The following is a 17,286-nucleotide window of genomic DNA, read 5'->3' as shown; positions in this document are numbered from 1 at the left end:
AGCTCTATGAGCAACAAAACCACTCTTGATCCTAGAAAGAAAAAAAATGCATGTAAACGAAAAAGAGGATGCTGAAAACAGAACAGGCCATCCTTTTCAGGAAGACTTAGTGTAGACCTCCATTTAGATTCAGAGCCATCTTAATGGAATACTTGCAAAAAGATCCAGAGATTTCACACAACCACATGTGTGATATTCAGGAATACAATTCAAAAATCAACTCTTGATCATGAGACAGGCAACAAGGATATGGAGATGAAAAAGACAACATTCCTGCACCCCTGTGAAGTTCCCAGGCACTTGACCATGTTATTCTAACAGAGTGCCAGAAGCCTTCTGTCTACTACTAGACAACACAGATGTTAACCCTGAAACCTCCAGCCATTGGTCCCAGACTCATCCTGCTTTCTCCCACTTGAGAACTCTTCAAAAATACTAGGTCAAGTTCACCAATTACCCTGAGCCTTATTACCCCATTTTACCCACCTGGGACTGTTCTTCCCCAAACATCCTCTCTACCTGAACCAACACCCACCTTTAACCCATTTTATTTTCGGCATAGCATTTACTGGTGATCTGAAACTGCAGTATTTTATTTAGTAGTTTACTAGAATGTAAGCTATGTCCCCTACTAAAGTGCCTAGATGCAGGAGGTACTGAATTTTTATCAGATAAATAAATGGCAGAACATACAAACTCCATGTCACTCTCTTTCTGATGATACCTGTTCCTTTCAACATGGTAATATTTATATGCATACTCATATGCAAAGATATGTTTTCTCTACATGGTAGGAAACTCCCTGAGAATCTATGTCCGTTTTACCTTTGTATCCTCTGGATACGCAAGGTAGAGTGTTTCCTTGGTTAATGCCTGTTAAATGAATAGATGATGCGATTATTGGTTAAGACCTGTTGATTAAATAAATAACGTGGTCACTTCCTCGTCAGGCTTCTTAATCTTGTCTTTGTCAAGACTCTACCTCAATGCTCAGAAATATGAACATACTTGGTTGGTCAAATGGAAAAATACAAAGCCTTGATAAACACATTTTTTGCTGCTCCTTTTTAACAACTAATTACTTGATCACCATTTTTAAAGGTTATCCCCCAGCCCTTCCCTCTTTCATCAAACCTTTACTTGTTAGCACTTTTGCAAACAACTATCAATTTCTTGGGGGTAAAACAGTGAATAAAACCTTTTAAAAACATGCACTCTTCTAAAGTGCACCAATCTCTGCTTGCTGTGGGTTCAGGCTATTTTTATCAGGTGATACTGTGATATTCCTTTTCAACACATGATATTCACTCTTTCAAGCTGTTGGGCACTGTTCTATTTGGTTTCATGTTACATCAATGAGACAGTTTGAGGGAAAAGGAAAAATGGGACATACTATATTTAGTAGCACCACTAAAACCCTAAAAAAAAAAACCCCAAATTTCCTAACCTAATTGGCTACCCAATCTATATCAAGGACCCTACGTAACAACCCAAGATTAAAGCCAAATAAAAAATGCTTTTGTCCAGAGATTATTTCTCAGAATGTTAATTACAGTGTCTTTTAATTTTAAGGGATTAAAAGTAATACATAAAGGTCATAGAAGGGCCAAACAATTACTACATGTATTTTGTATTTTCATAGCATTTTTATTGGGAATTATCAGCATAATCATATTTTAAAAGAGCACATCTGGTTGGTTACACATCTGGGCATGCTGAGTTTGAAGTGGTCATATGACAACTATGAAACTTTAGCTGACAAGTAACTAGACATAGAAAAACAGAGCTCTGGGAGGTTTAAGCTGGAGTAACAATGTCCCTACATCAAAGTGGAACATAGAAATCATGAAAGTAAATAACATGACCCTTGAAGAGTCAGGAGACAAGTAAGATGAGGAGGAAACCTTACTGCTCAAATGTTAGCAATCAATGTGTGCTGGAAAGGTAATAAAATGTAAAATAGAAGTATGTGCCTAAGATAGTACCTAGCATCTACTAAAGTCTCAAGAATACTTAACTCACAGTCACCTTGTATGACTCAATGGTTATAAGCAAAAGATCTTTGTAATCTGCAAACCATGGTACAAGTATTTGTTTCTATGATTTCAGAAGAAATGTAAGAATGGTATGGTAGAGCAATTGCTAAACTGGCCATAATCCATCCATCCCTTCTTCTCTTCCTCCCTCCCTCCCTCCCTCCCTCCCTCCCTCCCTCCCTCCCTCCCTCCCTCCCTCCCTCCCTCCCTTTCTTCCTTCCTTCTTTCCTTCCTTCCTTCCTTCCAAAATATTTTTTTATTGATTCAGAGCGGAAGGGACAGGGAAAGAGAGACAGAGGCATCAATGATGACAATCATTGATCAATTGCCTCCTGCATTCCCCACAATGGGGATTGAGCCTGCAACCTGGGCATATGCCCTCACCAGGAATCAAACCATGACCTCCTGGTTCATAGGCTGATGCTCAACCACTGAGCCATGATAACTGGGCCTGGCCCCAAAATCTTTACACCTCCTTGTATTCATGCCCTTTCAATGTGACTTTGTAGATCTTCTTATCAAGAGATGCAATCCATTTCCCCTATATTTGGGCTGGCCTTCTGACTTATTTTGGCCAATAGCACACAGTGGGTATCCCACTGTATCAGTTCTTGCTTACTTTGACTTGTTTTCTCTTGGAATCCTGCCCAACTGTCCTGTGAATAAGTCCTGATTGTCCTTCTAGATGAAGATCATATGGAAAACAGCCCTTTAAGCCCAGTCAAGGTCATTCTAGAACAGCCTATAGCCTGTCAACCCCACACATGGGAGAGAGCCCCACCAAGATCAGCAAAGTTGCCTGTCTGCCCCAGAGCTGACTGCAAATGTATGGATGATCCCAACTGATTTCAAAAGAACTGTCCAGCTGACTTATATATTCATGAACAGTAATAAACACTATTTTAAATCACTGAGTTTTAGAGTGATTAGTTATACTATATATAGTTATAGGTAACTGATACAAATAGCAACAAATAAACCAGCTACCAGGAACCTTACTATATGCCTGGTACTGTGTTAATAAGCACTTTATAGAGGTTATTTCACTTCCTCCTTATAATAATGTTATGCAGTAAATATTATTTTCGTTTTATAGATTATAAAATTGTGGTGCACAGAATTTAAGTTGACTTGCCCAATGTTGCACAGCAAACAGTGGTGGCCAAAATTCAAATCAGGCAACCTAATTCCAGAGTAGCACTCAAACCAAAAGGATATTTTATTTAATTCAACAAATAAGAAACATATCCACTCTTCTCCAGGATAAAAGTCTGCTCTAATCTTACTCTGCACTTCTGATTGTTCCAAGTCAGAGGGTCATTTCTATGGAGAATAACAATAAGGACAGTGACTTCATTTGTTGATATCTATCTATCTCACATGATCCTCACAACAACCTGTAAAGATTGTGTCATCACCTTGTTTTACAGAGTAGAGGGGGAAAAAGGTAAAGGAGGAGGCTCAGAGAGACTAAGCCACCTCCCTAAGTCACAGAGCCTGTGGGCAGCCTCGCAGGACTGTAACTCTGCAGTCCATGCCCATGCTGCCTGGCTGTTCTCTGGAACCACCTCCAGGCACTCCATGCCTTTCTGCAGCTCAATTGCCAGTCAATTGTTTCACTTAGCAAACATATGCCAAATATCTCCTATGTTTCCAGCCATAAGACTGGCTCTTGAGAAGGCTTCACAGCAGTTAAATCAATGTTCACTGCCCTCAAGGAACTTACAATTCGTTGGAGACACAGGCTGAAATACACAAAAAGTTAACTGACATAATAAAGATGAAATGTAAAAAGGTATTACTAATTGTCAAATGAATGGAACAAACAGATTTCAGAGTTCAAAGGAGAGTGAGAGAAACATGGGCTAGATCTGTTTGACAAGGCTTCACATGGGAGAAACATGAAGGATGAAGGATAGGAGATTCCCTGTGGGAATATAGTCTCCTGTTGCTGTAGGTGTATAATTTTTATTGTAGGGTTTTTATAATGATTGCATCTTCAAGATATCCATGTAGCTAGAACACAAATTGCTGACATTTTGCATGCATTATTCATTGCTTGTATTTCTTCCTGGTCCTTCTATCCATCTTTTTCTACCCCATGGGACCTCTAACCTTTCAGACCTCCTGGACCACCAGTGGTCCCCGGACCACTGGTTGGTGAACGCTGGTCTAGACAATAAGTCTTAGGCTTACTACATCTATATTCATCAGAGATATTGGTCAGTAGTTGTTTTGTGTGTGTTGTCTTTGTCAGGTCTAGGTATCAGGGTTATATTGGCCTCATAAAATATATTAGAAAGTATTGCCACTTCTTCAGTTTTTACAGAGAGTTTGAGAAGGATAGAAATCAAATCTTTTTTGAATGTTTGGTAGAATTCACTAATGAAATCATTTGGTCCTGAACTTTTATTTTTTGGGGGAGTGTATGATGATTGTTTCAATTTTCTCACTATTGATCAGTCTACTTAGATTTTTCAGTACTTCATGATTCAGTCTAGAAAGGTTATATATTTCTAGGAACTTATCTATTCCTTCTAGGTTAATTGATTTGGTGGCGTATAGTCTTTTATATTCTAGTATGATCATTGGTATATCTGTGATAATTTCTCCTCTTTCATTTCTGATTTTGTTTGTATAAGTCTTATCTCTTTTTTCCTTAGTGAGTATAGCCAGGGGATGTCAATTTTATTAATATCTTTCATGAACCAGATTTTTGTTGTATTAATTTTTGGATGGAATACTACTCAGCCATAGAAAAGATAAAATACTGCCATTTGTGACAACATGGATGAACCTTGAGAATATTATGATAAGCAAAATTAGTCAGTCAGAAAAAGATAAGAACCATATGATTTCACTCATGAATAGGATATAAAACTGAAATTCATAGACAGAGATATTATTAGTATGTTGGTTACCAGAGGGAAGGGGGGCAGTAAAGAAAGAGAAAAGGGGGCCAAATATATAATGACAGAAAACAATTTGACTGTGGGTGATGGGCACACAATGCAATATTAGATCATGTATCATAGAATTGTACACTTAAAACCTTTGTGACCTTATTAACCAATGTCACACGACAATATTTAATAAAAAAGAACTTATCTCAGAATTATTACTATTAATTCAGAGTTCCATTTTTTACTTTTTATTCTTTAATTTTCGTACTCCTTTTATACAACCCTATGTAAAAAAATATGAGAAAAATGATGGGGTGGGTGCTCTACAAACATAAGGTAATAATGCTGCTACTCACAAACACTTCTGTGGTTTGGTTTTTCTTCTTATATGCCCTATCCTGTCCTCATCACTGCAGAATATCAATTCATCTCATATATGTTCAATTTTCCATAGTTATTTGAAAATTATAGTACTGGCTATTCCAATTTTATTTGGAAATTTATGTCTGTTCTCTACCTTATGGATTAGAGAGTATCTCTCATAGAACAGAACTTATCTAGAAAAGCAAACCATAGTCCACTGTGACTATATATGGCACCATTTTATAGCTCAAGGACAGATCACTAAATTTTAGTTTATTTTGATCAGTTCCCCCATGTAGACTGTGACTCTTCCATAACAAAAGTCAGACAATACAATTCAAGCTTACTTTAATTTGGTAAAAAATGTTTTGGTACCACTTTGTCACTTGAAATTATTTTATTATAAGAATACTAGAGGCTCAGTGCACAAAATTCGTAGCAACAAAAAAAATACTTATTATAAGAATCTTTTTTCTTTTGCTTTCAGATATTCTACAAGTGCCAGCATTGGCTGAATCCTTCCAGAAGCAAGAGCTCACTGATGCAGTCAATAAATGTCAGCTTCCAAGTCATAGAAAGGATGAGCAAAAAAGTAGAGTAGATCTAGAGGTGAAATGGAAGTTACCTTGTCCAAAATGTAATAATGGTTGTCTACCTCTCACGTAGATTTTTGGTGAGGGTCAAATGAGGTATTATATGCAAAAATACTTTAAAAATTGTAAACAAAATACACAAATATAATAATTATGAGGTCCATTCTATAAGAAGTAAACAAACATAATGCCAGTATATTGTATAAGTCTCATGAGATTGACAGACCTCAAACTTTCAAAACAAGAGTATCCCGTACACTAGAATTTTTTCTTCCTGGTAAAAAGTTCAAGTCATGAAGATAAAAATCAAACCGAAAAAATTTTTTTCAGTACCAAATGGTTAAGTCTAAGTGAGAAATTAATTCCTAGTTAAGTTGATGTGACAATGGTTAGGCAGTACTTAGACACCTATACACCAACATCTCTGTTAGTTTCCCGCCCTTCTCCTTTCTCAACTCTACATCTAACCTTTGTCACTAGCAGAATTAACAAAAATTCTAGAAGCCTATTCCATTTTCTATTGTGGCTCAGGACCAGTTTTTATAAGTACCAATTCATTTGCCAAAGAACATTCAACAAACATTTACAAACATAAAAGTCAAGTGTTTACCTACTCATTGGTGGATAATGAGCCATGACAATATTTCTTCACCATACAAATCTTATAATCTCATTTATAATCTTTTCTCTTTCTTTTTCACTCCTTTCTAGCCATACTGATATTCTTGCTATTCCGTGAACCCTTGCCTTTGGGCCTTTCCTCTGCTTATTCTCCAGGTAGACACATGGCTAGCTTCTTCACCTCCATTAAGTTTGTGCAAATACCACCTTCTCAATGCTCACCCTATTAAAGATTGCAACCCCCAAACAAGTTCCTAAGCCCATTTATCCTACTCTACTTTTCCCCTTATAGCACTTATAACCTTCTAACATGCTATATAATGCACCCATCCATTATGGCTATTTTAAAAATATTTTTTATTGATTTCAGATACGAAGGGAGAGGGATAGAAAGATAGAAACATCAATGATGAGAATCACTGATCAGCTGCCTCCTGCATTCCCCATACTGGGGATCGAGCCTGTAACCTGGGCATGTGCCCTGACTGGGAATTGAACCATGACCTCCTGTCTCATAGGTCAACACTCAACCACTGAGCCACACTGGCTGGGCTGTTATGGCTATTTTTAATGTATACCTTTCCTTGTGCCCCCATGGACAGAGATTTTTTGTTGTTGTTGTTGTTCACTGATGTAGCCCAAGCATCTACAACTTACACTGGCCCATATTGGACACTCAACAAATTATTATTTGACTGAATGAACCAATCAATCATTTAACCACTCACAGTGAAATCACTTCAGTAGTCTCAATGACATTAGCAAGTTTAGTTAATGGAAAATTTAAAAGTTAAAAAAGAAAGCTATGTAGGCGTATTTTAAATCTAATAGCTTTATCTCAACTATAATTTGTTCCAAATGTTTTGCTTGTAGGTGAAAACTCATATAAGTGATGATTAATCCCCATTATAATTAAATGTAAAAGCTGTAACATTTCAGTGAAAGAAAATATAAGATCAAGCATCAAGCTGGTACTATAGATAATAAGTGTTTGTAATTAACATACTGTGGATAACTGTAAACTCTGTCATTACACTAATAAAATGTAAAAATTCCTAAAGCAACTGGGGACTCCGTGGTAGCTGCAATGTCAACACTAGCCACTTTGCCAGTTGTTTAGAGGCTGCAGCAAATGAGCACAAACTGGTAGTAACACAGAGAATGCATTTGGGAACCATTTTTTTGCACAACATACGTTTAGAGATTATTTTCCTCTTCTTTAGATAAAATTTCACATCCTGATGTATAAACAGGTGGAGCTGAGATGAACTTCAAACTGGTAAGGGAAATAAACCCTGAAATAGGCAGTTTAAGCACACACCTCTGAGTAAACTATCACCAGGGTCTGATTTGAGTGAACAAAGGTTGCCTGTGTAGCAAATTTGGATCCAAAAATTCATGGCTTGAATATATAGAAAATATGCCTTGAGGGATTAGTGTAATTATTTTGTTGCACAGATACCTGGAAAGGCAAACAAAGAGCTCAAATGACATAACTAGGTATGAGGGAATTAAAGAGGTAAATGGTTTCTTTCCAGAAAGTCAAACCTTCCTACCTCCATCACCAAAAGTACTATACAGTCAGAAGCTTTACGAAGCCACTGTACGGCCATTTTTCTTAATCAGTGAAGGATAAGATTTTTAGTGGATTCAGTCACACATTAACTCAGTTTAGACAATGACCTTAACTCTGTTTCAGTGGTAATCAGCCTCGCACATAAAATGTGTGTGTGTGTTTCTGTGTGTGTGTGTGTGTGTGTGTGTGTGTGTGTGTGTGTTGGTACCTGATGAATATGTTTGGGTTTCTCACTGCAACAAAGAACTACATTTAGATCCAAATTGAATTGCACCAAATCAAGAATTAAAATCTGACTTGTTAGCTTTTTACTAGATACCATGTGTTGTGAGCTGAACTGTATCTCCACAAAATTCATATGCTGAGGTTTTAACTTCCAGTACAGTACCTCAGAATATGACTGTATTTGGAGATAGGGCCTTTGGAGAAACAGTAATTAAGGAAAAGTGAAGTCATATGAGTGGGCACTAATCCAGTAGGCCTGATGTCTTTATATGAATAGGAGATTAGAACACAGAAACACACAAGAGAAAAGACCTGGTGAAGACAGATAGAGAAGTTAGCCACCTACCTGCCAAGGACAGAGGCCCCCAAAAAACTCTGCCAATACCTTGATCTTGGACTTCTAGCCTCCAGGACTTTGCAGAAAAAGATTTCTATTGTTTAAGCCATCCAGTCTGTGGTATTTGTTATGGAGGCACTAGCACACTAATACATCATGTATGATTTGTCTCATATCGTAGCAACAAAAGAACAATACAATTTTTTAAATTCAGTTTCCAATGACAATGGATTCTTCATTTGTGCAGTATCACGAGGGAATAAATCCTTCCATATTAAGTACACTTTCCAGATAACTGAAGCTTGCCTCTTAACAAGCCAATATTTATATTCTGATTATATCAAATGGAAAGGTTTCTAAAATGCATCATTATATGCTATTCCCCTTGTAAAGCAGAGAATACCTTAATGGAACCATTTTAAATAATAAAAATCAAAATTTCCAACAAAATAGATAATTCTTAAGTACTATATTTCAATTATTGCTTCTATCTAATAGTAAGACTAATTCTCATGTCTTGCTTCTTGGTATTTATTCAAAGAAACCCAAATGCTAATTAAAAAGGAATTCCTAAGTTCACTGCAGCATTATTTACAATAGCCAAGATATGGAAGCAAACTAAGTATCCACTGATGGATGGATAAAGAAGATGTGGTACCTATATATAATGGAATATTACTCAGCTATAAAAAGACTGAAAATTTAACATTTGGGACAACATGGATGGACCTAGAGGACATTATGCTAAGTAAAATAAGTCAGACAGGGACAGAAAAATACCATGATTTCATTCATATGTGGAGTCTAAAAAAATAAATAAATAAACCAACAAACGAAATAGAAACAAACTTACTTTTGTAATTTGCTTGAACCTCACTTCCAGCTAACCTTTACTGAAACTTCTAGTACATCTCCTATCCACCAAACCTTCTAATCTGAGAAATTAGGGAACTAACCATATGTTAGAACTATGTCTCAAGTAGGAATCAAAAGGCTTGGGGGAAAGTTCAGGAACTAGCCTATGAGTAAACAAGTTCAGATACTCTTTGTGGCACATATTTTTTGCTTATCATTAAAGTTTTGTTTCCACTGTTATTTTTGCTTGTCTTTCTAAAAGTTAACATTGAAAAGTTTATGAATACTGTTTGAATAAGAGAGATTTTATTTTTATAATATTTTATTAGTCACTTATCTCCACTTCATAGACTTTTACGCCAACTTTATTGATATAAAAATCTGTACAGTGTTGATTTCTGACCTTCAAATGAAAGATGTTTATGAACATATCAACTTTAATAGTAACAGGTAGCACGTAAGCATTTATATGTGCCTGGTAAAAGCTCTCTGGGTAGCTCACTTAACTACCAACAATGCAAAGAATTTATTGAAAGCAAGGAAAGGAATATAAAATTACTATGACCTTTCAGAAACTGCTTACTAGGTGACATACATGGCAGGTCAAAAGTAGGATTATAGTTGTGAATACACAAAACACAATTTATTTTTATGTTTTTATTGATTAATTGCATTATTTTCCATATGAACAACTGTAAAATTATTTTTATCCCACCCTATCAATATATTATTCAAATGAGTATACCTGATCAAATAAAACATTTTAATCTAGTTTTTTAAATGCTGCTAATAAGGAGGAGACAAAATGGCAGCGATATAGATAGATGGCTGTGTCCCGAACCTTGTCCTGGAGCAGATAGAATAAGCAAATGAATCGAATAACATCCACCTCGAATTGGCGAGGTACAAACAGCTGCCCAGGGCACCGTGACCACAGTCAGGTGAGCAGCCTGGCCCCTTCTGAGGAGCAGCAGCGGCACACTGCCGGCACCCATCCTAGGAACAGCAGCCACATGAGCAGCCCATCCCCATCTGAGGAACAGCAGCCCTGCAAGTAGCCTGCCCCCATCAGAGGAGCGAGCAGCCCTGTGAGCTGCCCACCCCTGTGAGAGCAGCCCACCCCTGTCTGAGGAGCAGCAGCTTGCAAGCAGCCTGCCCCACCACGAGAGGAGCCACTACTGCTGCGAGTAGCACCCAACTGAGGAGCAGCTGCTGCCCGAGAAGCAACCCCTACACAACTTGACACCTAGATTCTTCAGTGAGAGCAAAAGTGGGGAGACAAAAAAAAAACCCAAAGATAAAAAGAACAGGAATGAAACAGGGATGCCCACTTTCACCACTCCTGTTTGATATAGTTCTGGAAGTGCTAACCATAGCAATTAGACAAGAAGAAATAAAAGGTATCCAAATTGGAAAAGAAGATATAAAACTGTCATTATTCACAGATGATATGATACAGTACATAGAAAACCCTAAAGACTCCATCAAAAAAATATTACACTTAATAAATGAATTAGGCAATGAAGCAGGATACAAAATTAACACCAAGAAATCTATGGCATTTTTATACACCAATAGTGAACTTACAGAAAGAGAGACAACAAAAACAATACCCTTTACCATTGTAACAAAAAAATTAAGAGATCTAAGAATAAACTTAACTAAGGAGGTAAAAGACCTGTACTTGGAAAACTATAAGAAAGTGGAAAAAGAAATAGAGGGACACATAAACAGATGGAAGAACATAACGTGTTCATGGATTGGTAGAATCAACATCAGTAAAATGTCCATACTACTCAAAGCAATCTATAGATTCAATGAACTCCCCATTAAAATTCCAATGGCATATTTCACAGACCTAGAACAAACTCTCCAAAAATTTATCTGGAATAAAAAAAGACCCCAAATAGCTGCAGCAATCATGAGAAAGAAGAACAAAGTAGGAGGGATCTCCATACTAGATATCAAGCTATATTACAAAGCCACTATTCTCAAAACAGCCTTGTACTGGCACAAGAACAGACATATAGATCAATGGAATAGAATAGAGAACTCAGAAATCTACCCAAACCACTATGCTCAATTAATATTTGACAAAGGAGGTAAGAACATACAATGGAGTCAAGACGGTCTCTTCAATAAATGGTGCTGGGAAAATTGGACAGACACTTGCAAAAACAATGAAACTAGACCACCAACTTACACCATACACAAAAATAAACTCAAAATAGATAAAGGACTTAAACATAAGACAGGAAACCATAAAAATACTAGAGAAATCCATAGGTAGCAAAATCTCAGACATATGCTGAAGCAATTTCTTCACTGATACCACTCCTAGGGCAATGGAAACTAAAGAGAAAATAAACAAATGGGACTGCATCAAAATAAAAAGCTTCTGCACAGCAAAGGAAACCACCAACAAAACAATAAGAAAGTGCACTGCATGGGAGAACATATTTGCCAACATATTAAACCAATAAGGGTTTATTCCCAACATTTACAGAGAACTCATACAACTTAACAAAAGGAAGATAAACAACCCAATCAAAAAATCGGCAATGGACCTAAATAGATACCTTTCGAAAGAGGACATAAGGAAGGCCAACAGACATATGAAAACCTGCTTAAAGTCACTAATCATCTGAGAGATGCAAATCAAAACAACAATGTGGTACCATCTCACACCTGTCAGAATGGCGTTCATCAACAAATCAATAAATGACAAATGCTGGTGAGGATGTGGAGAAAAAGGAACCCTCGTGCACTGCTGCTGGGAATACAGACTGGTGCAGTCACTGTGGAGAACAGTATGGAGTTTCATCAAAAAACTAAAAATGGAACTCCCATTTAACCCAGTGATCCCACTTATAGGAATATGTCCCAAGAAACTAGAAATATCAATCAAAAAGGATATATACACGCCTGTGTTCATAGCAGCACAATTTACCATAGCTAAGATTTGGAAACAGCTTAAGTGCCCATCAGCAATGAGTGGATTAAAAAACTGTGGTACATCTACACAACGGAATACTATGCTGTGGTAAAAAAAAAAAAAAAAAAAAAAAAAAAAGAAGGAACTCTTACCATTTGCAACAACACGGATGGAATTGGAGAGCATTATGCTAAGCGAAATAAGCCAGTCAGAGAAAAATAAATATCACGTAATCTCACTCATTTGTGGAATATAATGAACAACACAAACTGATGAACAAAAATAGATCCAGAGAGAGCAAAGCATCAATCAGACTGTCAAACCTCACAGGGATGGTAGGGGAGGGTGGGAGTAAGGGGAGAGATCAAATAAAGGACTTGTATGCATGAATATAAGCCTAACCAATGGATACAGACATCAGGGGGGTGAGGGCATGAGTGGGGTGGAAGGCAATAAGGGAATAAGGACACAAATATAATACCTTAATCAATAAAGAAAAAAGAAAAAAGAAAATGTTAAAATCAGAAAAAAAGCTACTAGTAAAAACTAATATAACATGCAAGTTCCAAATTAAATATAATCCAGGCACAAGTCAATCATTCTTCTCCATGGACCTTCACTCCTGAAAACTACCTGAAAAATTAGTGCTCCTTCTCTCTACCTTTCCTATAACCCAACATAAATTTATAAAGATATGCATACATGTGGAGGAATCTCTGGAAGTGTATCACTGGAATATGCAGCATTAGGCTGTTATATCAGCTTCCACTTTCCAAAAGACCATATTTTCTGGCGTATAAGACGACTTTTGAAATGAAAAAAAGTCAACCGAAAATCGGGGGCAAAAGACCAAAATTGCACAAAAATTACCTGCAGATCTTGACGGCAAAGTAAGTCTTTTCTTTGAAGTGGGGGGTAGTCTTATACAGCGAATATAGGCCTAAACCTATGTTTTAACTGTAAAAATTAGGGGGTCGTCTTATACACCGGAAAATACGGGTATCTACTTAACACATTTGAGGCTCTTTTTAAAAAATTAATTTTGAGCCGGGACCGGTTTGGCTCAATGGATAGAGCGTCGGCTTGGGGACTGAAGGGTCCTGGGTTCGATTCCGGTCAAGGGCATGTACCTTGGTTGCGGGCATATCCCCAGTAGGGGGTGTGCAAGAGGCAGCTGATCAATGACTCTCATGGATGTTTCTAACTCTCTATCTCTCTCCCTTCCTCTCTGTATAAAAATCAATAAAGTATATTTAAAAAAATTAATTTTGAGAAGTAATTAAATGTACAGATCTTAATTGTTTATTTGATGAGTTTTGACAAGGGATGTACCCATATAGTCAACACAACAATCAAAATATAGCATATTTCCACCATTCCAGAGTTCCTTTGTGCCCTACTGGCAGCCAATCTCTCTTCCCAACTATAGGTACTCAGATATAACAGCAGCAATAATAATAGCTACTGTTATGGATGATTAACAATAGGAGTATTTACTGAGTGCCCACATGCCAGGCACTGTACCCATGATATTTCATTTAATTCACATGTCAAATGTTGGTATTATCCCCCTTGGTCTATTTGAAATAAAAGGGGTTGGGGAGTAGATGAGGACTAAGACATTAATAATGCATGGATGGAGTAGATGAGGACTAAGACATTAATAAATACAACAACTGAGTGGTGGGATCAGACCTGGACCAAGAATACAGTGGTGCCTCGCATAACGAACGCCTCGCACAGCGAGCTTTGGACAGGTTTTTCATGAAACCATCGGCCAAAAAGCAGAAAATGGATGAAGATGTGCAAGATTCGGTAGACTCTACTTAGTCTGTCTTAAAATTAAAAAAATGTGTGTTTTTTTTTTTAAAAAAAATTATGTTTTTAGATGTATCTAAATAAAAATATGTCATCTTAGCATATTTTTTTATGTCATCTTAGCATATTTTATACTACAGAACGAATTATTTTTTTTAACATGTATTGTTATGGGAAAACGCATTTCACATAATGAACTTTTCGCATAACAAGCTTGCTCCTGGAACGAATTAAGTTCGTTGTGTGAGGCACCACTGTATCTGAATTAGAATCCCTCATGCGAAACTGTATCACTTCTACTAGTACACAAATGGTAAGGAGTTTTCTGTTAATTCGAGACACACACTAAGTAGTAGTATTAGTGAAGCCACTAATTCAAACTCACAACCCCACCTCTATTACAAGCATCCCCAAGTATCTTAACAAGCAAGCAAAGGTTTCCAAGGCGAATACTACTGATAATCAAAGAGGATGACTTACAAATTCTTCAACTGCATGGAAATCCTTCATGCATTTTTAGAGTAGTTAAGAGAGGGGGGAAATCCTCTGTTTAGGCATGCGGGTCACAACCCCATCGACCCCACAATAGGGTGAGTGCTTTGTAAAATGAACAAAAGGAATCCAACCACCCCTTGCTCTTGGTCAACTGCAGTCCCATGGTCCACTCTGCGGAAGAGCCACAGGCTCTGTACGGCATGGCATCATTAATTTCTTAGAGAAGCCAGGAGGCAAACACCTTGGATTGAACTCTTTGATTCCTTGTTACATTAATTTTATTCAGTGTTTTAAACTCAACCCACTCACGTTTACAAAACACTTCACACGGATGACTTCCCTCATGAATGGAGCTCCATTCACTTCTCACTTAAACCATCAAACTTATTCTGGAATGACTGAGCTTAAAGCTTGTTCAGTGTCAATTTGCAATTATTATAAAAGCTAGGTGCGCAAATGCAGAAGGGGTTCTACTAAAAATAAAGCAGCTAGGTAAGGGGCGCGGGTAGGCTTTCAGGAACCCACAGGACTGGTGCTAACCTGTTGGGGAGGTGGGTCTTTGATTCTCCAGAGAAAAGATATTATGAGAATTATGAGTTTTGACAAGGGATGCACCCTTGAGAATTACCGGCTTACACCTTGGGAGTCAATATGACTCATTCCCCCCCTCCAAACTGGGGTTGTTTTCTAGAAGGCCCTCCCCTTCGTTTCCCTGTGGTCTCTCTAAAGCCCTTAACAGATGTTGGGGGAGAGGGGCTCTCTCCCTTATAGACCGAACTAATTTTTGGCAGGTTCAAGACTTTTAGGAGCACGTTTACTAAACCCCAAACAACCTCTTGCCCAAAGAGAGACAACAAAATACAACAACAAATATACCCCTCTTCTCCCCTCTCCTCTCCCCCTCTCCCCCAGCACCTGAGCCTCCTTTTCCCTCTGCTAAACAAGAGCACCGCTTCAATACAACAAAAACACCCTGTGGATGTCACCTAGAAACACCCCAAGTCCCAGGTCCACAGCGGGCTCTCATGGGGAAAAGCATCGGAGGGTGCCGCTTCTCTACAAAGAGCTGGGATCGCGAGGAGGGGTCCTCCGAGGATCCGCGTGCACTCGCCCAGCACCCTGGGGTCCTGCTCACGCGGAGCCTCCAGGACTTTTTGGCGCCACCAGACAGTTCAGCAAACCCGCCCGGAGGAGGAGGAGGAGGAGGAGAAGGACACTGCTCAGGGAGAGATGCAAAGGGGCGTGGCGCGGGGCGCTGGCTCCCCGGGCTGCAGGGCCGGGCGGTGCACGTGCTGCTGCCCCGCGTTTCGGTTGTCCCCTCCGGGGCCCCGGAAGTCTGGGAGGCGGAGGCGGAGTGACCTGGGCCACAGCTGCCCAACGGGCAGCGGAGAGGGTCCTTGGGAGTCCCCCCCGCGGCCAGAGGAGCCGGGGATGGGGATGGGGGTTTGGGGGGACTCCCTCCTACCAGGACCCACTCCAGAGAGGGGAGGTGGCCGGGCTGGGGGACCAGAGCAGCCCAGTGGCCGCCACGTGGCCGCGCGGCCGCCAACGCCCGGACGGCAGGTGGGTGGGGCGTGTGGGGCGCCCAGCAGGCCCGGGGAGCCGCTACCTGGTTCTTGAGGCGCATCTTCTCGGAGGGAGGCGAGTCCCGATTCGAGCTGGCGGAGGCTGGGCGGGGCGCGGGCGGCGGGACGAGGTCGGCCGAGGGGCGCCGCGCTCGCTGCCTCGCTCCCGGCGGTCTGGCCGGCTCAGCGCAGCGCAGCCGCTTCGCTAGCCCAGCCGTTGTCGCCACCCTCCGCCTCGCTGCCACCTCCAGGGGGCGCCTGGCGCGGGCGACCGAGGCCTGATCCCTGGGAGTCGTCCTAGTGCTGGGCTTGGCATCAAGGCTGTGCTCAAAAAAATGAAAGGAATACATCTCCCTTTTTTCTCCCTGTGCTTACATTTCAAGGGAAGGAACATTCCCTACAGTTCAAGTCCACCAGTACTGCAACAGCCTTTGGACAAAAACACTGAGGTCCTGAGGTTTTACAAACGTGACCAGTTTGGAACCCTTAGAATAAATAAAACGTACCCCCTTGGGGCAAAGACGCATGAGAAAAGGTGGTCTTTCCCTGGGCAGGGAGTGTGGGCACCTTAAAGTGGGTCGTTGAGCCATAGCTGGCCAGTTGGTTGGTGTCTAAGATGGGTCTGAAATGAAAAATGGAGACAGAGATTGACATCACTGAGCCCCGAACAAAATGGCCATGACTTTTGTGCGATGTGATTTTGGGTAAAAAATGTTTTAGTTACTTTGTAGCCTCCTCAACCACAGATATGTTAGTCCCATGCTAGAGAATGTGATCATTAAAAGTAGGAAAGGAGCTTCTTTGGCCTTCACTGATAAAACTTCCACTCTAGGGGCTCAGAGACTTGAAGACCTTTGGGTTGTTGAGAATGCCATTACTGCCTAAAGAAAATCTATCTTCATTAAAAATACGGGAAATGAAGTTTGTTTGTTTGTTTGTTTGTTTGTGTTTTTTTTTGTTTTTT

At 39.5% G+C, this 17,286-nt stretch overlaps 1 protein-coding gene across 2 annotated transcripts in view; it reads right to left on the bottom strand.

Moving 5' to 3' along the window:
- Nucleotides 1-16,498, bottom strand: part of ELAVL4 (ELAV like RNA binding protein 4) — a gene marked incomplete at its 5' end in the record, with an annotated part of 137,539 nt that extends 121,041 nt beyond the window's left edge. For both annotated transcript variants that reach the window (XM_084872931.1, XM_084872925.1), the window contains one exon: nucleotides 16,367-16,498. In XM_084872931.1, the coding sequence (XP_084729057.1) occupies nucleotides 16,367-16,384 (18 nt within the window). The remainder of the gene's footprint in view (nucleotides 1-16,366) is intronic.
- Between the last annotated feature and the right edge of the window lie 788 nt (nucleotides 16,499-17,286).

This window comes from Pipistrellus hanaki (assembly GCF_964339955.1).
Source record: "Pipistrellus hanaki genome assembly, chromosome: 2".
In the NCBI taxonomy this organism is placed as follows: Eukaryota; Metazoa; Chordata; class Mammalia; order Chiroptera; family Vespertilionidae; genus Pipistrellus; species Pipistrellus hanaki.
The sequence above is the reverse complement of the archived record's forward strand: the minus strand, read 5'-3'. Positions and strand labels throughout refer to the sequence as shown.